The following is a 23,709-nucleotide window of genomic DNA, read 5'->3' on the forward strand; positions in this document are numbered from 1 at the left end:
ATGTGGTGGCCTTCCGAGGGCCACACTCTCCTCACCCCCATCAGCAACATTAAAAAATCTTCTTTGCCCTGAGTCTACCTCTGTGGCTTCATGTGGATCGCAACTTCAGCAGGAGACTGAGATGAGGGGGAAGGGGAAGGAGGTGTGGAAACCCCAGCCTGAGGGACCTCTGGCTATGAATGAGGCTTCTGTCTGCCTGCGCTGTGCGTCTGGAATTTTGTATGAAAACAATGAACTGGAAGGAGGTGAAAGCATGTTCGCAAAAGCAAGGCCACCACAGGCCCCCTCCCTCGCTTATAAAAGACTGGCTTTGTTTCAGGCAAAGCAAAGGAGAAGCTAGGGATATGCTGAGGTTTGGGGGCGCTCAGGTGTTTGAGGTTAACGTGCCAATGACTAGGAGGAGGTGGCCATCAGAAAAATCAGGAGCCCAACCCGAACCTGAGGTTTCGGACTCCTAATCATCTTCACAGCTATGCTCATATTTGTATAATGCTTTATAGTGTGCAGAATGCTTTCTCAGACATTTTCTCAACAGAGTGAGAGCTTAGGGAGGGACGAAGAGCGCCGATTCATGCAGCCTTCTATCTTGCTGTCTGGGTGACTGTCGTGTGCCAGGCACTGCGGATGCCGTGCTTTGTTCATCACTGTCCCCATCCTTAGGAGTCTGACGGATGGGCAGAAGTCCTGGCCTCCCTGCCTGCCAGCTTCAGGAACTTGCACAAGTTAATCAATCATTGTAGCAGCTGCAAAAGGGAGAATGACAGTGGCTGCCTAGCAGGGTGGCTGTGAGGATTAAAGGAGCTCTGGCGGTGAGGGGCCTGGCTTATGACAAGACCTTAATTGATGGTGGCTATTAGCTGTCATGGCCAGTGAGATGGAAACAGTAAGGCTGGGCACAATACGGTCTAGCCTGGAAGCATCTGGGTGTGCCTGGATGTCATTCCCACCTAGAAAAAAGGTATGGTGGTGGGCAGCGGGGGGTTACGGGGAGTTGCTGCATCGTGTCAGACAGGCTGTGGACTCCTGGTGGGAGGGGCCCACAGGGCTGGGGAATGCTGGTTAATAGAGTCCAAGGAACTGTGCGGCTTTCCACTTTAACCACAATATGCAAGAACTGAGATCGAATGAGGGTCAAATTGTATCATTCCTCTCCTCCATCCCTCCCCTAGGTCCCCATCTCACTCAGAGGAATAGCTACAATCCTCAGAATGACCTACAAGGTCCTACACAATTGGGTCCCCACTACCTCCCTGACCTCTGCTCCTCCGGTTCTCTTTCTTCCTCTCTTTGCTGGCCACAAGGGCCTCCTTGACCATCCTCAAATATGCCAAGCACACTGTGGTCTCGGGGCCCTTGCACATGCTGTTCCCACTGCCAGATATGTTCTTTCCCCGGATATTTATTATATAGTTCCCTCATTTCCTTCAGACTTCTCAAATGCCACCTTTTCAAAGAGGCCTTCTTTGACTACTTTATATAAAATAGCAACCCACTGATGGTGGTCCCTATCCACCACACATGCTGAATCTCCCCCCCAGAGCACTTATTAACCTATGACATATTTAATTATTTAGTTTGAGATGGAGTCTTGCTCTGTCACCCAGGCTGGTGTACAGTGGTGCAATCATGGCTCACTGCAACCTCTGCCTCCCAGGTTCAAGTGATTTTCCTGACTCAGCCTCCCGAGTAGCTGGGACTACAGGCATGCACCACGCCCAGCTAATTTTTGTATTTTTAGCAGAGATGGGGTTTTGCCATGTTGTCCAGGCTGGTCTCGAACTCTTGACCTCAAGTGACCCACCCACCTCAGCCTTCCAAAGTGCTGGGATTACACCCGTGAGCCACTGTGCCCGGCCCTGTGACATATTTGATAACATATACAAGCATGTTATCTGTCTCTTTCTCCACTAGAAATGTAAGTTCCATAAGGGCAAGGATTTTGTTTGTTTAAGTGTTAGGACTTAGCACTATGTTTGGCATGCAACGGGTGCTCAAAAAGTATTATTGAATGAATCAATTACTGTTGAGAGAAAACAGCAGGCTGCTATACAGTGGTATGGCGTGAGTCCTTTTTCATCACCTAGAACTAATATTTGTTTGCGATTGCTTCATGTAAGCATTGACTAAACCCTTTACATGCATTAGCTTATTTAAGCAGGTACTATTATATTATTATTATTTTTAGATGGAGTCTCACTCTGTTGCTCAGGTTGGAGTGCGATGGCATAATCTCAGCTCACTCCAACCTCCACCTCTCGGGTTCAACGATTTTCCTGTCTCAGCCTCCTGAGTAGCTGGATTACAGGCTCCTGCCACTACGCCCGGCTAATTTTTGTATTTTTAGTAGAGACGGGGTTTCACCACGTTGGTCAGGCTGGTCTCCAACTCTTGACCTCGTGATCCACCCACCTCAGCCTGCCAAAGTGCTGGGATTACAGGCATGAGCCAATGCGCCCAGCCCAGGTACTATTATCTTTTATTTATTTATTTATTTATTTATTTATTTATTTATTTATTTATTTTAGAAGGAGTCTTACTCTGTTGCCCAGGCTGGAGTGCAATGGCGCAATCTCGGATCACTGCAACCTCTGCCTCCTGGGTTTAAGCGACTCTCCTGCCTCAGCCTCCAGAGTGGCTGGGACTACAGGCACCCACCACCACGCCTGGCTAATTTTTGTATTTTTAGTAGAGATGGGGTTTCACCATGTTAGCCAGGATGGTCTCGATCTCCTGACCTCATGATATGCCCACCTCGGCCTCCCAAAGTGCTGGGATTACAGGCTTGAGCCACCACACCCAGCCTATTTATTTTTTGAGACAGAGTCTCACTCTGTTGCCTAGGCTGGAGTACAGTGGTGCAATCTTGGCTCATTGTAACCTCTGCCTCCTGGCTTCAAGCGATTCTCCTGCTTCAGCCTTCTGAGTAGCTGGGATGACAGGTGCCTGCCACCATGCCTGGCTAATTTTTTTTTTTTACTTTTAAAATTTTTTCGAGCCAGTCTTGCTCTGTCGCCCAGGCTGGAGTGCAGTGGCGCGATCTCGATACACTGCAACCTCCGCCTCCTGGGTTCAAGTGATTCTCCTGCCTCAGCCTCTCGAGTAGCTGGGATTATAGGCATGCACCATGTCCGGCTAATTTTTGTAGTTTTAGTAAAGACGAGATTTTACCATGTTGGCCAGGCTGGTCTTGAACTCCTGACTTCAGGTGATCCACCTGCCTTAGCCTCCCAAAGTGCTCCTAGGCGTGAGCCACCCCACTCGGCTGCCTGGCAAATTTTTTTGTATTTTTTGGTAGAGACAGAATTTCACCATGTTGGCCAGGCTGGTCTCAAACTCCTGACCCCAAGTGACCCGCCTGCCTCGGCCTCCCAGAGTGCTGGGATTACAGATGTGAGCCACTGTGCCCAGCCTTATCTTGTTTTATTGAAGAGGAAACTGGATCTCAAAGAAGTTAGTTATCTTACTTCAGTTAGTAATGGCACAGCCAGAACTGTGTCTAGTCCTGATGACCCGAGTATGGGCTCTTAGCTATCATACAATGTTCATTCCTGATGGAATATGAAAGGGTGGATACCAGAGCTATAGTAAGTTTACAGGTGATCTGTATCCTTTCTTCATATTTTTCTATACTTAGGTTTTTTTCCCCAAGAAGCATGTATTAATTTTATATTAGGAAAAAACGTTGTTCCACTTGTCCATCTATCCACTAGGTATAACCAAAAAGGTGGGGACTTAATTGAGGAAGGTTGCCCACAGCTGTTTTGGGAGCCCCTGAATCCCAGAATCTCTTGGAAGTTGGTTAAGAGCAGGAAGGTTTAGGGGACTCCTGGCTCAGATGATGATGGCAGGAAGATGATGTCCAGGTAGGATGTTAGGATTGCAACTGTTAGCACAGGCAGCAAGGGCTGAGATGGAAGACAAAGCTTCTCTGCAAGTGCAATGGTACGACGTCTTTTCCTTCTGGATTCTTGTGTTGCACAGACGGTAAAAATGCCTCAAGGTCTGAGGCTGGCTGGGTTAATTGATGCCACCTTTCCCAAAATGTGTTTGGCTTTGGACCTGTGACAACAATCACATTTTCATCCAGAAAGAACAGGCACACTTAATCTAAGATGACCCAGCCTCACACTTCTCAGAGTGGGTTTCTGTCCCTGCAGGGTCTAGTTAGGAGGAAAGAGATGCTGTGACACCTTCTTGACTAATTCCTCCAGATCCATAAGATCCTTGTCCCCCCAACCCTCCAGTTGCCAGTAAACACTATATTAGGGCAAGAAACCAGCGCTCCTGGTACAAAGTAAAAACCCAAGAGATATCCTTCTTCCATGGAAGTACACACTGAAGTGTGTAGGGGCAAAGGGACAAAATGAATGAGTTGACATTCTCAAACAGTTCAGAAAAAAAATACGCACGTGTGTGTGTGTGTGTGTGTGTATACACACACAGAGAGAGAAAGCAAATGAGGCGAGGTGTAAACTGGAAAATCTGGGTGAAGGGCAAATGTGAGGTCCTTGTGCTATTTTTGCAACTCTTCTGCAAATTTAAAATCATATCAAAATAAAAAGTTTCCAAAAAAAATTAAAAATTTCGCTCTTTTTCCGGCTGGAACCATGGAGGGTGTAGAAGAGAAGAAGAAGGAGGTTCCTGCTGTGCCAGAAACCCTTAAGAAAAAGCGAAAGAATTTCGCAGAGCTGAAGATCAAGCGCCTGAGAAAGAAATTTGCCCAAAAGATGTTTCGAAAGGCAAGGAGGAAGCTTATCTATGAAAAAGCAAAGCACTATCACAAGGAATATAGGCAAATGTACAGAACTGAAATTCGAATGGCGAGGATGGCAAGAAAAGCTGGCAACTTCTATGTACCTGCAGAACCCAAATTGGCGTTTGTCATCAGAATCAGAGGTATCAACGGCGTGAGCCCAAAGGTTCGAAAGGTGTTGCAGCTGCTTCACCTTCGTCAAATCTTCAATGGAACCTTTGTGAAGCTCAACAAGGCTTCGATTAACATGCTGAGGATTGTAGAGCCATATATTGCATGGGGGTACCCCAATCTGAAGTCAGTAAATGAACTAATCTACAAGCGTGGTTATGGCAAAATCAATAAGAAGCGAATTGCTTTGACAGATAACGCTTTGAATGCTCGATCTCTTGGTAAATACGGCATCATCTGCATGGAGGATCTGATTCATGAGATCTATACTGTTGGAAAACGCTTCAAAGAGGCAAATAACTTCCTGTGGCCCTTCAAATTGTCTTCTCCACGAGGTGGAATGAAGAAAAAGACAACCCATTTTGTAGAAGGTGGAGATGCTGGCAACAGGGAGGACCAGATCAACAGGCTTATTAGAAGAATGAACTAAGGTGTCTACCATGATTATTTTTCTAAGCTGGTTGGTTAATAAACAGTACCTGCTCTCAAATTGAAAAAAAAAAAATTAAAAATTTCGAAAAAAAAAAAGTATATGTATGCCAAATTAACTAAAGTGCTCAGAGGAGAAGCTAAGCAAAGGATCTAATTCCTTTTCTTGTGTTAAATCAATGCGAGAACTTGAGAAAATTACAATCACCCCATTCTTCCCATGGTTCACTGTGGACTCACTTAAGCTTCCCGGTATGGAAAATATCCTGCTCGGAAGAGAGCTTTGATCAGAAAAATGCAATAAATGCCTGGAGCCAGAGATCTGAATCTTTGCAAGGGACTGTAGGAGATAACACAGAAAAGGAAACTTGAGTACCTCCCCATGGGAAAGCCAAGGCAGGGTCAACATGGAGAAAATCTGAAAGCCTGCAGGCCACACTTTCCAGAGAAGTGGGGGGCGGGAGGGTGGCACAGGAAAGTAAGGCACAGCCCTGCTCTTAGGGGTTTATAGTTTAATAGGAGAGAGAAATGACACCAGGCAACTGGGTCATTTGGGGTAGAAAATGCTCAGGGTAAGAGGAGGATCACAGAAGAAATCCTCCAGGGGCTGGGAGCAGGGAGAGGAATTTCTGACGTAGACTGGGATGAAGACAGAGAGGCAGATACAGCAATACCCTGCACTGTAGCCTCATGATAAGTTCTCTTTCTGCTTAAGCCAGCCAGCTGGCTCATCACAACCAAAAGTGTGAATCCTCCTCTGCAGTGGGGGCAGTTTTTGTACAGTGGAGGTGCACACACAGCGAGCTCCCTCTTGCCTCAACCATTTCTTTCGCCTGAAATGTCCTCTTCCTGATGTGCTTTCCAAATGCTGCTCTTCCACCAGGCCTAGCTCCAGCCAGCATGAAACCACTCATTCACACCTGACATGTTCCCATCTTCCCCTTGCAATGCCTTTCTGTTATATCCCCAATAAGCCCAAGTCTTTCCAGTCCTTCAAGGCCTGCCTCCAATGTCTCATCCCCTTCCAGTTTCTCAGGCTGCCTTCTGGAGAAGTCATTTAATTCTGAGTCAGTGCAAACCATCGATATAACCTGGTTGTTCAAACTTTTTTTTTTTTTTTTTTTTTTTTTTTTTGAGACAAGGTCTCCTGTTGCCCAGGCTGGAGTGCAGTAGTGTGACCATGGCTCACTGCAGCCTCAACCTCCCGGGCTCAAGTGATTGTCCTGCTTCAGCCGTCCAAGTAGCTGGGACTACAGGCATGTGCCACCACACCCAGCTCATTTTAAATTTTTTTGTACAGACTGGGTCTCATTATGTTGCCCAGGCTGATGTAGAACTTCTGGGCTCAAGCCATCCTCTTGCCTCAGCCTCCCAAAGTGCAAGATTACAGGTGTGAGCCACTGCGCCCGGCCACATGGGAGCCATTCTTGAAAGCCCTGAAGGCACTTGGCATGGAGGGCAAGCTTGTCACATGACCGGGACAGCTAAGGGAGCCAAGCTCATTGGGCCTTATGCCAGCTTGGAGAGGTACATTCCAGAGGAGTCTCATAAAAGCAAGAGTTGAGTTCTGGGTAGCACAGCAATTAGAACTAGGACCAATGCAGCTATGAAACACTAGAAAACAGATTTAGGAACACTTGACATTATGAAATGCCGCCATGTGCGGTGGCATGCTACCAGTTGCAAGAGGGAGTCAGATGAAAGTGGGGAAGTCGTATAAAGATTTGCTTTGGCTTAGATCAGACCCTCCTAAATGTCCAACCATTAGTGCAATCTCCAGTGGGCTAGGGTGACCTGAGGAAAATAAGGCCATAGCCCTAAAACTGGTCCATTTAAAGGACTTTTCCTTTCTTGATAACGGTCCATATGCAAAGGGCTCTGAAAACCAAGTTTTTTTTTTTTGGTTTGGTATAAAAACTCATTTTGCAGAAAACTCTGACCTGAACTGACATAGTTATTTATAGCCTTTACTTATTCCACTTAGTTGAATATTCACATGGTTCACTGGAAATTTTGCATTTTACTATGAAGTGTTATATTCACCATATTAACCTTTCAAAAATGTAAATACATTGCAATTCCAAAATACCTCTGGCCTCCAGGGTTTCATAAGAAACTGTGGGTTAGGTGTATCCTTTTTTGTTGTTGCTGTTAGTTTTTATTTCATAATCATAAGCTTAACTCTGCAATCCAGCTAGGCATGGAAAGGAATAATGAAAACATGGAACCCAAAGGGAACTGCAGTAAGAGCACAAAGATTCTAGGATACTGCGAGCAAATGGGGTGGAGGGGTGCTCCCCTGAGCTACAGAAGAAATGGTCTGGTGGTTAAGATAAAACACAAGTCAAACTTATTAGAGCTGTCCACAGTCAGCAATGGTGATCTTCTTGCTGGTCTTGCCATTCCTGGACCCAAAGCGCTCCATGGCCTCCACAATATTCATGCCTTTGCCATGCCAAAGGCCACATGCTTGCCATCCAACCACTCAGTCTTGGCAGGGCACATGAAAACTGGGAACCACTTGTGTTGGGTCCAGCATTTGCCATGGACAGGATGCCAGGACCTGTATGCTTCAGGATGAAGTTCTCCTCATCAAATTTCTCCCTGTAGATGGACTTGCCCCCAGTGCCATTACGGCATGTGAAGTCACCACCCTGACATACAAACCTTGGAATAATTCTGTGAAAGCAAGAACCCTTATACCCAAATCTTTTCTCTCCAGTGCTCAGAGCATGAAAGTTCTCTGCTGTCTTTGGAAACTTGTCTGCAAACAGCTCGAAGGAGACATGGCCCAAGGGCTTGCCATTGACAGCAATGTCGAAGACCATGGTGGGGTTGACCATGGCTGGTAATACGGGGCTCCCAGTGGCAGCAGCATCTGCAAACCTGGTGTATCCTATTTTTCAAGTATTGTAATGGCCTTTCTTTAATTAAATGGTGAGTTAACAGTAGCGTTTGGTATGTTTTTTACATTAAAAAGTGTTATAGCTTGGTGATATGGTTTGAATACTGCTTGTTTGTCCCACCAAAAGTCATGGTGAAACCTGATCCCCAGTGTGACAATGTTGGGAGGAGAAGCCTAGTGGGAGGTGTTTGGGTCATGGGGGTGCATCCTTCACGAATGGCTTGGTGCCTTTCTTGCCATAGTGATTGAGTTCTTGCTCTGAGGAGACTGGATTAGTTCTCACAGGAATCAATTAGTTCTGGGGAGAGTGGGTTGTTATGAAGCCAGGGCGTGCCTTGGGTTTTGCCTCTCTTTGCAGGTGTCTGCTTTCCCTTTGACCTTCATGTTGTGACCTAGCATGTGGCCCTCACCAGAAGCAAGAATATGCTGGTGCCATGCTCCTTGGACTTCCCAGCCTGCAGAACTGTGAGCTAAATAAACCTTTTTTCTTTTCTTTTCTTTTTTTTTTTTTGAGACAGAGTCTCGCTCTGTTGCCCAGGCTGGAGTGCAGTGGCGCGATCTCTGCTCACTGCAAGCTCCACCTCCTGGGTTCACGCCATTCTCCTGCCTTAGCCTTCTGAGTAGCTGGGACTACAGGCGCCCACCACCATGCCCAGCTAATTTTTTTTTGTATTTTTAGTAGAGACTGGGTTTCACCCTGTTAGTCAGGATAGTCTCGATCTCCTGACCTCGTGATCTGCCTGCCTTGGCCTCCCAAAGTGCTGGGATTACAGGCGTGGGCCACTGCACCTGGCAATAAACCTCTTTTCTTTATAAATTACTCAGTCCCAGGTATTCTGTTAAAGCAATACAAAATGGACTAAGACACTTAGTAAAATAAAATGTTTGGCAACCCTGAGTCTAGCTCCAAAATTTCTGGAACATTTTATTGGTCTGTGAAGTCCAACCCCAGCATAAGGCACCTCTAGTGCTTTAGAATTCTAGGCTTGATTAGACCAGAGGTTGCCAGTTGGTAGCCCCACTGACCAAACTGGGCCTGCAGGTGTGTTTTGCTTGCCTCACACAGGGTCTTCTTCCCCCTCTTTAATCTGGAAAGTGAACATAAAGTCCAGTTTCCAGTTTCTGCTTTTTTTTTTTTTTTGAGACAGACTCTCATAATTCTGTCACCCAAGCTGGATGCAGTGATGTGATCTCGGCTCACTGTAACCTCTAACTCCTGGGTTCAAGTGATTCTCCTGTCTTGGCCTCCCGAGCAGCTAGGATCACAGACATGCGCCACCATGCCCAGCTAATTTTTTTTTTTTTTTTGTATTTTTAATGGAGATGGGGTTTCACCATGTTGGCCAGGCTGGTCTCGAACTCCTGACCTCAGGTGATCCGCCCACCTTGGCCTCCCAAAGTGCTGCAATTACAGGCGTGAGCCACTGTACCCAGCCTGGTTTCCAGTTTCTCTTGAAAATTCAGAAGATGTTGGCAACAGACTTGCATGGCATACAATCAACTGAAGCCAAGAAGCAGGTGGCCCCCTCTGCTTTCCAGCTGACCCCTTTCTGCTGACTGGAACACCCAGTGTGCTTCACTGCCACCGAACACAGGGCTAGAAAAGACTGCTTTTCTTAGGTGAGGACTGCTGATCATTAGCTCTATATAGGAATAGTGCCTTACCCAGTAACTCTACACAAAATTAGGAGTCTGCTACTGCTCCAGGGAAGGCCTGCCCAGAAACAGGCCTGCAGCAGACCCAGGGTACCAGAAGACTAGGAGGTCAAGAACAACTTGTTTGACTCAGTGAGCTCCTTAGCTGATGACAAAGAATTTGCTTGATTAGGAATTCCTGCTGAGTGTGGTAGCTCATGCCTGTGATCCCAGCACTTAAAGAGGCCAAGGCGGGAAGATTGCTTCAGGAGTCTGAGAGTGTAAATTTCCTTTGCATGTCATGTTGGAGCTTAAAAAGTTTTGGGCCAGGCACGGTGGCTCATGTTTGTAATGTCAGTACTTTGGGAGGCAGAAGCAGGAGGATCACTTGAGCCCAGGAGTTCAAGACCAGCCTAGGCAACACAGCAAAATCCCATCTCTACAAAAAAAAAAAAAAAAAAAAGCCAGTTCTGGTGGCGTGTGCCTACAGTCCCATCTGTCTGGGAGGCTGAGGTGGGAGAATCACCTGAGCCTGGGAGGCCAAGGCTGCAGTAAGCCATGATCATGCCACTGTACTCCAGCCTGGGCAACAGAGTGAGCATTAGCTAGTTCAATGCTGAGGAGGTGGAATGAGAATGGGTATCTATGTCCAGTCCTTGACTTCAATAAAAATGCTACCAAAGTCATCCCATTAAGTATGATGACTGCTGTACATTTTAAAAAACAGTTAAACTATTGTAGGAAATTTCAAACATATGCCAAAGTATAACAAATAATAATAAACTCCCATTTGCCCTTCTCAGCTTTGACAAATGGTGTTATTTTTTTCCATCTACTTGGGATATCTGTGTTTTTCTTTCTTTGTTTTTAGAGATAGGGTCTTGCTCTGTTGCCCAGGCTGGAGTACAGTGGCACCATCACAGCTCACTTGCAGTCTTGATATCCTGGGCTCAAGGGATCTCCTCATCTCAGCCTCCTAAGTAGCTGGGACTACAGGTGTGTGCCACCACACTTGACTAATTTTTTAATTTTTAGTTTTGTAGACAGGGTCTTGCTATGTTGCCTAGGCTTGTCTTGAACTCCTGGCCTCAAGGGATCCTCCCACCTTGGCCTCTACTTAGGATACTTTTGAAAAGAAGATATTCAAGACTCCCTATATCATGCTTTAAGCATGCTTATGCAGCATGCTTTTTTTTTTTTTAGAGAGCATTTTAGAGCAGTTTTATGTTCAAAGCAACACTGTGTAGAGCCAGCATGCATTTAAGAAGAAGAACCCTGGCCGGGCATGGTGGCTCAGGCCTGAAATCTCAGCAATTTGGGAGGCTGAAGCAGGAGGATTGCCTGAATCCAGGAGTTTGGGACCAGCCTGGGCAACACAGGGAGACCCAGTCTCTACAGAAAATAAAAAATAAAAAAATGAGCTGGGGATGGTGGCACACATTTGCAGTCTCAGCTTCTCAGGAGGCTGACACAAAGATTGCTTGAGCCTAGGAGTTTGAGGCTGCAGTGAGCTATGATCGTGTCATTGCACTCCAGCCTAGGTGACAGAGACCATCTCTAAATCAATAGCCCTGACAGAAATTCCTGGTCTTCATATTTTTCAGTAATTTATTATTAATCTTATGGACAATGACTTTGGTAGCTGTCTAGGATTTTGATTTATTAGAAAGCTTAGAGCCACTATGTGCAAGGTGGCATGGGGTAATTTTTCCTCCTCAGTCGTGGCTCAATTTTATATTCTCTTATTTTACTTTCTTTTCTCCCCCGCACTCCCCGATTTAAGCCATGATATTCTATATTTTATCTAACAGGGTCTCCTTATGTTGCCCAGGCTGGAGTGCAGTGGCATGATCTTGGCTCACTGCAGCCTCAACCTCCTGAGCTCAAGTGATCCTTACCTCAGTCTCCCGAGTAGCTGGGACCACGGTTGTGCACCACCACTCGTGGCTAATTTTAAAATTTTTTGTAGAGATGGGCTCTCACTATATTGCCCAGGCTGGTTTTGAACTCACGGATTCAGCTATCCTCTTGCCTCAGCCTCCCAAAGTGCTGGGATTGCAAGCATGAGCCACTGTGCCCAGCCTATTCCATATTTTATATCTCTGTGTAGGCCACCTTAAAGCCTTACTGAAACAAGGCAGGCATAAATAAATGCTTATTCAGTCTTTCTATCTAGTAATTGGTGAAAACTAGGTTCAGCTTTTCTCATTAAGTGTATGCTTTAAGTAAGTCTAAAATTTGGTAAGAAATAAGGTCCTTTGCTGCAGTCAAATTTACATTTGTGGTAACAACATTTACTGCCACTAAGTGATTTTATTCCAGACCAGAGGGCACACCATCATACTATCTATGAATGGCCACTGTTGGCAACCAGAAAGTATTGATTCAAGTCCACCTTCAGACCAGGGTTCTACTCCCTTTCTGCAACAAATATTTATTAAATATCTAAAATGTACTAGGCCAGGCATGGTGGCTCACACCTGTAATCCCAGCACTTTGGGAGGCAGAGGCGGGTGGATCACCTGAGGTCAGGAGTTCGAGACCAGCCTGGCCAACATGGTGAAACCCCGTTTCCACTAAAAATACAAAAAAATTAGCCAGGCGTGGTGGCATATGCCTGTAATTCCAGCTACTCAGAGGGCTGAGGTGTGAGAACAGCTTGAAGTCAGGAGGCAGAGGTTGCAGTGAACCAAGACATCACCAGTGCACTCCAGCCTGGGCAACAAGGGTGAGACTCTGTCTCATTCATAAATAAATAAATAAATAAATAAATAGAGGTTCTAGGAACTGTACTAGGTTTCAGTTATACCAAAGTGAGTAAAGACCCAGTATTTAGTTGCCCTCTGGGAACTCTGGGAACTTACTATCTCATAGAGAAGACAGAGAAGCAACCAACAATTATAGCCTAGGGAAGGAGGGGTAAACTATGAGGGGAGGTGCACCTAGCCTAGTGCCCAGTAAAAACTGTCCGGCCAGGAACGGTGGCTCACACCTGTAATCCCAGCACTTTGGAAGGCTGAGGTAGAAGGATCGCTTGAACCCAGGAGTTTGCGACCAGCCTGAGCAACATAGGGAGACCCTATCTCTACAAAAAATACAAAAATTAGCTGGGCATGGTGGCACGTGCCTGTAGTTCCAGCAACTCAGGAGGCTGAGGTGGGAGGACTGCTTGAGCCTGGGAGGTCAAGGCTGCAGTGAGCCATGATTATACCACGGCACTCCAGCCTGGGTGACAGAGTGAGACCCAGTCTCAAAAATCAAAATAAAACAAAAACAAAAAAACAAAGAAGACCAAAAAAAAAAAAACAAACCCCAAAACAAACAAACAAAAAAACAACAACACCCTGTCCCTATAGCTTTTCTTTTTTCTTTTCTTTTTTTTTTTTTGAGACGGAGTTTCACTCTGTCACCCAGGCTGGAGTGCAATGGTGTGATCTTGGCTCACTGAAACCTCTGCCTCCCGGATTCAAGCGATTCTCCTGCCTCAGCCTCCTGAGTAGCTGGGATTAGAGGCCTATAGCTTTTCAAATAGTGGTTGAAGACACAGTTTTAAGAAAATTATCTACTTTGATCAATTTTGAAAACAATTTCTAAATTTAAATTGTGAGTATGACAGTAATCCTAAGTGCTCTCTTGTTTTGGACTTCTTGTAACTTTAGAATCAGTATCAATGACTTACTGATATTGGGGAATCAATAGATTGGGGAAGGATGTAATTCTTTTGTTTTGTTTTTTTGTTTTTTGAGACGGAGTCTCGCTCTGTTGCCCGGGCTAGAGTGCAGTGGTGCGATCTAGGCTCACTGCAACCTCTGCCTCCTGGGTTCAATTGATTCTCCTGCCTCAGCCTCCCGAGTAGCTAGGATTACAGGCGCGTGCCACTGCGCCCGGCTGATTTTTTGTATTTTTAGTAGAGACGGGGTTTCACCCTGTTAGCCAGGATGGTCTCGATCTCCTGACCTCATGATCTACCCGCCTCAGCCTCCCAAAATGTTGGGATTACAGGCATGAGCCACTGCGCCCATCCAGGATGTAATTTATAGAAGTCATTTAGTTTGTCTGTTTTGATATACTTCATTAAAAGAAGCTTATCAACAATTCAAAAGTTTCCTAATGGGAAATTAGTTGAAGAACCAGTCTGTAACCTGGCTTTCTTCTGCTGCCCGTTAGTATTCATGCCCTTGGTTATTACCTTTTTCACTGTATCGGAGTTAGTCTGTGTGACCAACAGAATTTTGCACAGTGATGGTATGTCACTTCAGAGATTGGGTTATGAAAGATATGGTGGCTTCCATCCCTCTGCCTTTCTCTTGAATCACTTACTCTGAGGGAAGCCAGCTGCTTTATCTGAGTAGCCTTATGGCGAGACCCACGTGGTGAGGAACTGAAGATTCCGGTTAACAGCACCTGAATGAGCAAAGAAAATCCTCCAGGCTCAGTCAATAGCTTGACAGCAACTCCAGGAGAGACTGTGACCTAGAACCACTCAGCTAAACTGCTCCTAGATTCCTCACCCTTAGAAACTGTGTAAGATATTAAATATTTGCAAGTTATTTATTTATTTATTTATTTTTAGATGGAGTCTTGCTCTTGTCGTCCAGGCTGGAGTGCAATGGTGCCATCTCAGCTCACTGCAACTTCCATCTCCCGGGTTCAAGCGATTCTCCTGCCTCAGCCTCCCAAGTAGCTGGAATTACAGGCACCCACCACCATGCCCAGCTAATTTTTCTATTTTTTAGATGGGGTTTCACCATGTTGACCAGGCTGGTCTTGAATTCCTGACCTCAGGTGATCTGTCCACCTTGGCCTCCCAAAGTGCTAGGATTACAGGCGTAAGCCACCACCCCCAGCCTATTTGCTGTTTTAAACTGCTAAAGTTTTGGGGGTAATCTGTTACATAGCAATGGATAACTTTTTTTTTATTTAAAACATTATTATTTTAGAGACCCTGTGTAAGCATAGCTCACTGCAGTCTTGAACTCCTGGACTCAAGTGATCCTCCTGCCTTAACCTTCTGAGGAGCTGACACTCCAGGCATGTGCCACTACACCTGGCTACTTTACTTTTAATTTTTTTAGAGATGGAGGTCTCACTATGTTGCCCAGGCTGGTCTCAAACTCCTGGGCTAAAGCGACCCTCCAGAGTTGCTGGGGTTTTGAGGGCTTTGCTATAACATGAGGCCAGAAAAATAAATGTATTTTATTATTATTTGAGATGGAGTCTTGCTCTGTCGCCCAGCCTGGAGTGCAGTGGCGAGATCTTGGCTCGCTGCAACCTCCACCTCCCAAGTTCAAGCGATTCTTTTGCCTCAGCCGCCCAAGTAGCTGGAATTACACCATGTGCCACCACGTCTGGCTAATTTGTTTGTATTATTATTATTTTTTTTTAGTAGAGACGAGGTTTCGCCATGTTGGCCAGTCTGGTCTCAAATTCCTGACCTTAGGTGATTTGCCTGCCTCGGCCTCCTAAAGTGCTGAGATTACAGGCATGAGCCGCTGTGCCTGGTCAATAAATGTATTTTAGGTATTCAAAGACAGATGACTTAGGCAGAAGGTTCTATTTATTCCAGGTGATATCACAGTACTTACTCATCTTCATTGATAAAAAGGGCTATATGTGCACATAGCAAATATGTATTTACCACCTAATTTTGGCAAAAGTATTTAAAATATAGAACTTTATTTGCCAAAGTTGCATGACTGAATAAACTCTTACGGGTTTTTAAAAAAATGTGATTAGGTACATAAAGTGCTAAATTAGAATGCTCAACTTTAAAACTATCCCAAATTTACTTTGTAGAAGAAAATGTAAATGTAATGAGCTCTATAAACACTATTTAAAGAAAACAAGGCCTTGCATAGTGGTTCACATCTATAATCTCAGTACTTTGGCAGGAGGAGGCAGGAGGATCGCTTGAGGCCAGGAGTTCAGGACCAGCCTGATCAACAGAACTAGACCCAGTCTCTAAAAATAAAAAAAAAAACAAAAATTTGGTTTAAGATATTCAAAACACATTAACTCTTTGAAGATTAGCTATGAAGTGCAGGAGGAGGGGTAATGGGGGAGGCTAAATAAGCATGGGCTAATTATCTCAGAGCAAGTTTTCAACCCAAAACAAAATGACATAACTATGCAAAGATTACACGGTGAAGTAATTTATGGCAGAAACCTGAGATTCAAAAAGTTGAAATGGTTGGTATTTTTAGTGCATTTGCAGCTCCTCCCTTGTTTGCTTGTAGAACCTGCCATGAGGAAGGATCCTCAGTCTAGCAGGAAGGGATCCCGCCATTTAAGAGGGAAAAGAATGCTATTCCAAGCAGGTACACCTGCTTCCAATTCTATGTGGAGCACGATGCTGATGCTCATGGGATAAACGAGTACACAGAATTTAGGATAAGGAAAAATCCTAGGATAAAATTTCATAAAGTAGAAGTTTGAATCTCTGCTAAATGAAGTCTGGTTACCCAGATATTCTCTGGCCAGTTCAAAAGGTGAAAATGACAAGGAGCACAACCAACAACAGTTTCTCTACTTATTCCTTTCTCCCTCCCCTGGTCCCTTTGCCTTTCTTATTTGTAACGCTCATGATGTCTTTTTCTTTCTTTCTCTTTTCTTTCTTTTTCTTTCTCTCTCTCTCTTTCTTTTTTTTGAGACAGTTTCACTCTTGTTGCCAGGATGGAGTGCAATGGTGTGATCTTGGCTCACCGCAACCTCCACCTCCTAGGTTCAAGTGATTCTCCTGCCTCAGCCTCCCGAGTAGCTGGGATTACAGGCATGTGCCACCACGCCCGGCTAATTTTGTATTTTTAGTAGAGACAGGGTTTCAACATGTTGGTCAGGCTGGTCTCGAACTCCCGACCTCAGGTGATCTGCCAGCCTCGGCCTCCCAAAGTGCTGGGATTACAAGCGTGAGCCACCGCACCCGGCGTCTTTTTCATAGGCTTTATAGGTTTTATCTCAGTGTCCTTGCATGACAGGGTAACAAATCACATAATTTTAAGATTTGGGCTGAAAGGTGCTTAATCTTTAGGGAAAAAAAGGTCCTCCTCAATCTACTGAATGAGCAGCATGATAAACACAAACAATAAGACACGGTGGATACTTGCCTCCATGTGCAAGGGATTTAGATCCATCCAATCCATGCCCCAGCTCGTCAATAGGAGATGCCTTTCAAAGAGCCTGTCTGGCTAAAACACTTTTTCTTGGCTTACAAAAAAAAAAAAAAATCCTTAGGCTGGGCGCAGTGGCTCACGCCTGTAATCCCAGCACTTTGGGAGGCTCAGGCAGGTGGATCACGAAGTCAGGAGATGGAGACCATCCTGGCCAAGATGGTGAAACCTGTCTCTACTAAAATATAAGAAATTAGCAGGTCATGGTGGTGCATACCTGTAGTCCCAGCTACTCAGGAGGCTGGGGAATCCCTTGAACCCGGGAGGCGGAGGTTGCAGTGAGCCGAGATGGTGCCACTGCACTCCAGCCTGGAGACTGAGTGAGATTCCGTCTCAAAAAAAAAAAACAAACAAAAAACCAAAAACCTTCACTAGTTACCCATTACTCGCAAGTTACAGTTCAAACCATTTAACAGGGGAAAACTCCAGGAGAGTACACACAAAGCCTTAAAAATGCTTCCCAGTCATAATGCCTTTTTAAAGAAAATCAAGATCAGATCTTAACGGTTTTCAATGACATGTGCTTCAAGAGAAACCAGACCCATTCCTTAGACGATCTAGAAGGGAAACTTACCTTTGGCTCTGTGGCCAGATATCCCCAGCTTGGAAGGTTGAGTGGTTGAAGGTGAGAGGAAATGCACCCAATGCTTCTATGGTTCCATAGGCTCCAGTGTCTTCTTCTATTACACTGTATTTTAATTGCCAGCTTCCTTGCCTGTATTTCACCTCCATACCAAAAGCTCTATGAAGATAGGGACTGAGTATTGTCAGGATCTGGCACAGTGCCTCATTATCAGACACTCAATAAGTATTTGTTAAATGAATGCATATGAAACCACTGAAACCTGGAGACACAACATAGAGTAGCAGAAAAAGAAACAGGCCAGGCGTGGTGGCTCACACCTGTAATCCCAGCACTTTGGGAGGCTGAGACAGGCGGGTCACCTGAGGTTGGGAGTTCAAGACCAGCCTGACCAACATGGAGAAACCCCGTCTCTATAAAAATACAAAATTAGCCGAGCGTGGTGGCACATGCCTGTAATCCCAGCTACTCGGGAGGCTGAGGCAGAAGAATCGCTTGAACCCGGGAGGCAGAGGTTGTGGTGAGCCGAGATCGCGCCATTGCACTCCACCCTAGGTAACAACAGTGGAACTCCATCTCAAAAAAAAAAAAAAAAAAAAAAAAAGAAACATCTTGGTTCTCAACTTTATTATATGATTCCAAGTAAAAAATTTTCTGGATTTTTTCCTGGATAAACAAAAAGATGGGATAGGATTGTTAAGGGTTTCTCTAGCATTGTAATTCTATGAATATATGTACAAAGCATTTTTAAAATTATAAGACTGACTGTTAAGTGAACGCAGCAGAATTCCTCAGTGCAAATGAACATTAGCCCCTTTAAAGATGGGGGTGGGTACTCTGACAAGTTAATTACTCATTCAACTATGAAAGCCAATTTGGAATTTTTTTTAGCTTAAAAAATTTATACAAGCAATACATATTTATTAATTACTAAAAATAAATTAGAAATCACAAAAGGGAGGCTGAGGCGAACAACAGCTTGAGTCCAGAAGGTTCGAGACCAGCCTGGGCAACATGGGGAAACTCCATCTCTACAAAAAAATACAAAAATTAGCTGGGTGAGGTGGCACATGCCTATAGTCCCAGCTACTTGGGAGGCTGAGATAGGAGGATTGTTTGAGCCCAGGAGGCAGAGGTTGCAGTCATCCGAGATTCACGCCACTGCACTCCAGCCTGGGCAACAGCGTGGGACTCTTGTCTCAGAAAAAAAAAAAAAAAAAAAAGAAAAGAAAATCATAAAGGTGGAAGGCAATTTAAATTTACCCACAATCATACAAAGACAACCACTACTACCAGTCTGGGTATAAATCTTCCTAAGTTCTCCTGTTATAAACATATCTTGTATGTTTACATTTCTTTTCCTTTATAAAGCCAGGGTTATTTTACACTGGTAACCTGTTTCTTTTACTTAATATAGCATGAATATCTTTCCACATACTTTGTAACCACAGTAATCTATAGAGTGGTAATATTGATTTATTTAACCAGTGACCCACTTAGGTTGTTTATCTGTCACTGTGATAAAAATGCTACACTACCATGTCCTAGTAAATTTTTATGCACATAATTATGTTCTCAAAAATCCAGGAGTGAACTTTTTGGAGCAAGGCTGTAATTTTTAAGTCAGGAGCAAGGTTGCATTTTTTTTTTCGAGACGGAGTTTCGCTCTTGTCACCCAGGCTGGAATGCAGTGGTGTGATCTCGGCTCACTGCAACCTCTGCCTCCCAGGTTTAAGCAATTCTCCTGCCTCAGCCTCCTGGGTAGCTGGAACTACAGGCACCCACCACCATGCCTGGTTAATTTTTGTATTTTTAGTAGAGATGGGGTTTCACCATGTTGGCCAGATTGGTCTCCAACTCCTGACCTCAGGTGATCCACCCGCCTCTGCCTCCCAAAGTGCTGAGATTACAGGTGTGAGCCATTGCACCCAGCCAAGGCTGGAGTTTTAACTCAGTTGGTTTGTATGCAGTTTTTTCTCTTTGGTAGCAGACTCCTATCCTTTTGATAGTAGATAAATAGTCACTGGAAGCAGCCAAGAGTCACCAGATTTTGGTCAAGTGTAGTGATTAAAGTGAGAGATCAAGTAGGCAATACTAGTTTTGGTTGAAAGCCTCTGACTATAGGGCAACGTGAATGGTTTTCACATGTGACTCAAAGTGGCTATAAAGGCAATAACAACAGGAATTCCAAAACCATTGTGGGCAATTGGTTCATCACCAAACCAAGCATATTACTTCCAAAAGAGTGAACTATGAAGGTGACAAACAGAGCTAGGTGATAATGCTTTCTCAGGATTCATAATGTTACACACATATCTCATTCACACACAGAAATTCTGAATGGTTGAGTCAATCAATTCATTTAATTAAAGTAGATGTACTGGCTTACCTAAAACTTTAATATTTGCAATATTTTTTCAGTATGACATTCTCATAAAAACGTATTCACCACTTGAATGGTACTTCACATACATTATCTTTTTAATGTTCACACTACTACCACAAATATAAGTATTATTCTCCCCATGTTATAAATGAGAAAATGAAGACTCAGAGAAAATGTGATTTGTGCAAGGCAACAACAGCTGATAAAAGGTAGAACCAAGATGCCAATACAGATCTGTTTTGCTTCAAACACCACGTTCTTTTTATTTTCTAACCCTGCCATGTAGCACCTTTGAATAATTCTTAAATGTATCATTATAGGGTTGTTCAATTTTTAGCTGCAATGCTTAATACTTCTTAATGACTCTATTATTACCAGTGAATAATCCTATTCTTTATTTAACGTGGAAGTGAACTGAACAAAACTGAAGGTATTGCTTATGAACAGACTTATTTCTATTCTTGAGGAAAACTGGAAGTAACTACAAAAAGCCATTTATTCCACTTGAATGAAGTAAATATTGATACTAGACCTTGCATTTAAAGAGACCAGTCTAGCAAGTGACTCTCATTTTAACAATAACCATATTAAAAGAGAAAAAAATAGAGCAGTAAGTTAAACAAAAGGCTAATAAAACTTGGAGGAAACAGCTAAGTGTTTTCTTTTAAACCTGAAGAATACCAAATGTATGTTATGTTGCATAAAGAGTCATGTCAAGAGAAGACTATTAACAACCCAATAGTAGAGTCAGCATTAAGAACTTCAATGATATTCAACTCAAACATGCGTAGGGAGAGTAAAGTTATTTTATTAAATCATGCACATCACGTGTGTTAGTGCAAATAGTTTAATCTGTACTCCAGAAATTCTATTGTATTTTATATCTTTACAAAATAGATTTAAAACAATTATTTACTTTAAAAAATGTAATTCTGAAGTTAAGCATTTCAGAACAATATTTGCAATAACCTATATACAAGAGGTACTGGGTACCACTGGCATATTAGCATTCTGTGGTGGAGTGGCTTCCTGCAACAGAAAATGATGAAATGAACTATATGACAGTATTTTCTACAAGTCATTTGTGACTAATTCCTCCACAAATCTAGTGATCCTCCCAACAGCAATCTCAAATAGCTTAAAATATAACCTTTAAAGTATAAACAGTGACTGCCAAACATCACAAGGCAAATTATACTCTAAACTCCTATTTCAGTATTTGGCTAGACCTGTGGATCGCCGCAGAACATTCAAGCCAATTCACTGACATTCCCTCCCGGTCTTCACTGACTGAAAAATTTAACTATGTGATACTTTAGGATATTCTATGACCTAAATAAACTTTATTGACATAACTATGATGCCGCACAAAACCATGGCTAAACTTTCACTTGTGTTTTAAATTTGTAACATCAAGCAGTGTTTTTAGGTGCTTCATTGTGCACAGAACACTATTAATCTTGGGAATGGTGCTTTTCATTAACAGAAAGTCCCAATTAACAACAATAAAAAGAAAATAACCATTTGCATACCCAACCAGGAAATTTGTTGGTAGGTACAACAGCTCGCCTTGAACATGAATTAGCTCTGACACATCATAAACCAAATTAGGTCAATACAAGCTTATCTAAAGAGATATTAATACTTTCTTCAGTTAAACATGCTTGGAGGAATAGATGATAGAAAAAAAAAAATCATGCTTCCTAAAATGCTGTATATGAGAAAGTAACTTGGCTTTTAAAGAAAAATATCTCTTTAAATACATGGTTTAATAAATTACATTCCAATTGACTCAACAGTTTGGTTGACTGCACTGAAATTGTGTAATTACTATGTTTTTGCTCCCAGAAATACTTCAGTTTGCTCAAGAAAATACACACTCTCATGGAAAGTTTTTCAAAGTTGATGTCCTCCACATCTTCAAGTCACATTAAGGCTGAACAAGCGTGCACATATTCCCCAAATTATCACCATAACAGTTTATTTTCCAAATGTATTTTTCCTTAAAAAAAAAAAAATCCACGCAAATATTTCTAAGTCTTGTTCCCAATAGCTCAGTGGTTTTATAACAAGTAAAAATGGCGTAAATATGTAAAAAATATATATATATGTGTATATATTTCAAACTGATAGGCACTGAGCACACAGGGCCTCTCTTCCCATGTATGTATTGGTTGTTTGGTTTGGGTAGTTATCAAATCAGAAAAATGAATTATCTGGTGATCAGAATTCAGAGTAAAATACTCATAAATTTAATGTTATAAATAATCTGGTGTACCAAGAAGCCTACTTTAGGCCACCATAATATTCAGAATCTTAACATACTAATTTAAAAATTACATGAAAAATTGCAAGCAAATTATTGCTTACAGTAGAATAAAGTCACAATTTTATATCTTCTTTATAGACAGATACATTTTATATAATTTAAAGCAATGACCCTACAGCTGTATTCTTGTACTTCTGCTGTTTTAAGAGGTAAAGAGGAAGAAAATGGTTCTGTTTGTCCCCAGCATGAGTGTGATGCCAGCTTCTAGAGGGAGGACGGTGTACAGACTCAAGGAACGCTCTCATGGAGAAGCTCTGGCCAGACCTGGCACGTACAGCACGATGGCTGTTACTGCAACCAGGGCAGCCAACATGGGCATCCAGGGCCAGGGTTTCTGTGTGGAAAGAAACCAAGAGTCAATATCACATTCTCCCCTCTCTTTTCATACCTATTAACCCCTTGGTTCCAGAGAGTCCTGAATACTTAACAGAATATTGGAAAAATCTTATTTTTGCATCATAAAAATAAAGTTTGAAAAGAAAAAAAAAAGTGAGGGAGTGCAGGTATGAGGAGAGTCATAATAGCAGGACCACCAATTTGGAAGTCTAATACGTCCCAAGAAAGTCCTGGGAAGTTTTCAACTTTGTTACAGTTGAAACCTAATAGTGACTTCTAAGAAAATTTGTGGGCTCTGCCTGCTTTATTTACTCTGGTATCCATATATTCCAATATAACTGATGTATATAGACACCTGTAGTGTGTTTCTGCCTAAAATGTTTATTTCTTGATAAGAACCAGACTCACATGTTGGGATATTTTATGCAAGGGGATAGTGGCTAAGGTGATAATGGTCTAGGCTTTTGTCCTCTAACTTGAAACCACAGAAGACAAAATCAAACACAGTTCAAGATGGAGAAGTAACATTAGGGATCGTGCCTGTCTGATAATTCTGGTAAAGACTCTGTTCAGTGTAATAAAGCCACATGATCACCGCACATGCTCTACTAACATGCATGCCAGTTAGAAACAAGCATGGATGGGCTGTTGCCTGCTAGCTTTTAGAGGGCTTTATAAGATCAACTTGCTTTGGTTGACACTTTTATTTTTACTTATATTCCAGGAGTGTTATTGAGAAAAACTGGTTTTTAAAGAAATATTCTGATGTTGCGGGTCAGGGCTCAGAAAGAAATGGGATACGTTTATATCCTTGCAAGTACATAATAGGGTTGAGATTGTGAGCCAATTGTTCATTATGTTAATCTCATTATTTTTCATCTTCATAGCCATAGTATGAACAGGCAAAGGGTTGAAACAAAGAAAATCTACACTATGAAAAGGAAGAGGATAAGGAGGAAGGGGAAGAAGGCTGGCTGAAAACTTCAAGGAGGCAAACTCTTCATTTCTCATCCAAA

The 23,709-nt window shown here is 43.1% G+C and overlaps 2 protein-coding genes and 1 pseudogene across 18 annotated transcripts in view; 1 reads left to right on the forward strand and 2 right to left on the reverse strand.

Moving 5' to 3' along the window:
* Window positions 1–4,588: 4,588 nt before the first annotated feature.
* Window positions 4,589–5,452, forward strand: LOC129479637 (large ribosomal subunit protein uL30-like). Its single transcript, XM_055273079.2, has one exon. The coding sequence runs from the start codon at window positions 4,608–4,610 to the stop codon at window positions 5,352–5,354; it is 747 nt and encodes a 248-aa protein (XP_055129054.2). The 5' UTR covers window positions 4,589–4,607; the 3' UTR covers window positions 5,355–5,452.
* A 2,041-nt stretch (window positions 5,453–7,493) lies between these two features.
* LOC129479670 (peptidyl-prolyl cis-trans isomerase A-like) lies at window positions 7,494–8,772 on the reverse strand (annotated as a pseudogene).
* A 12,044-nt stretch (window positions 8,773–20,816) lies between these two features.
* Window positions 20,817–23,709, reverse strand: part of SLMAP (sarcolemma associated protein) — a 176,192-nt gene continuing 173,299 nt past the window's right edge. For all 17 annotated transcript variants that reach the window (XM_055272732.2, XM_055272674.2, XM_063645397.1 and 14 more), the window contains one exon: window positions 20,817–22,691. In XM_055272732.2, coding sequence (XP_055128707.1) covers window positions 22,599–22,691 — 93 coding nt within the window. In that variant the 3' untranslated portion in view covers window positions 20,817–22,598. The remainder of the gene's footprint in view (window positions 22,692–23,709) is intronic.

Source organism: Symphalangus syndactylus, chromosome 1 (genome assembly GCF_028878055.3).
Source record: "Symphalangus syndactylus isolate Jambi chromosome 1, NHGRI_mSymSyn1-v2.1_pri, whole genome shotgun sequence".
Classification (NCBI taxonomy): Eukaryota; Metazoa; Chordata; class Mammalia; order Primates; family Hylobatidae; genus Symphalangus; species Symphalangus syndactylus.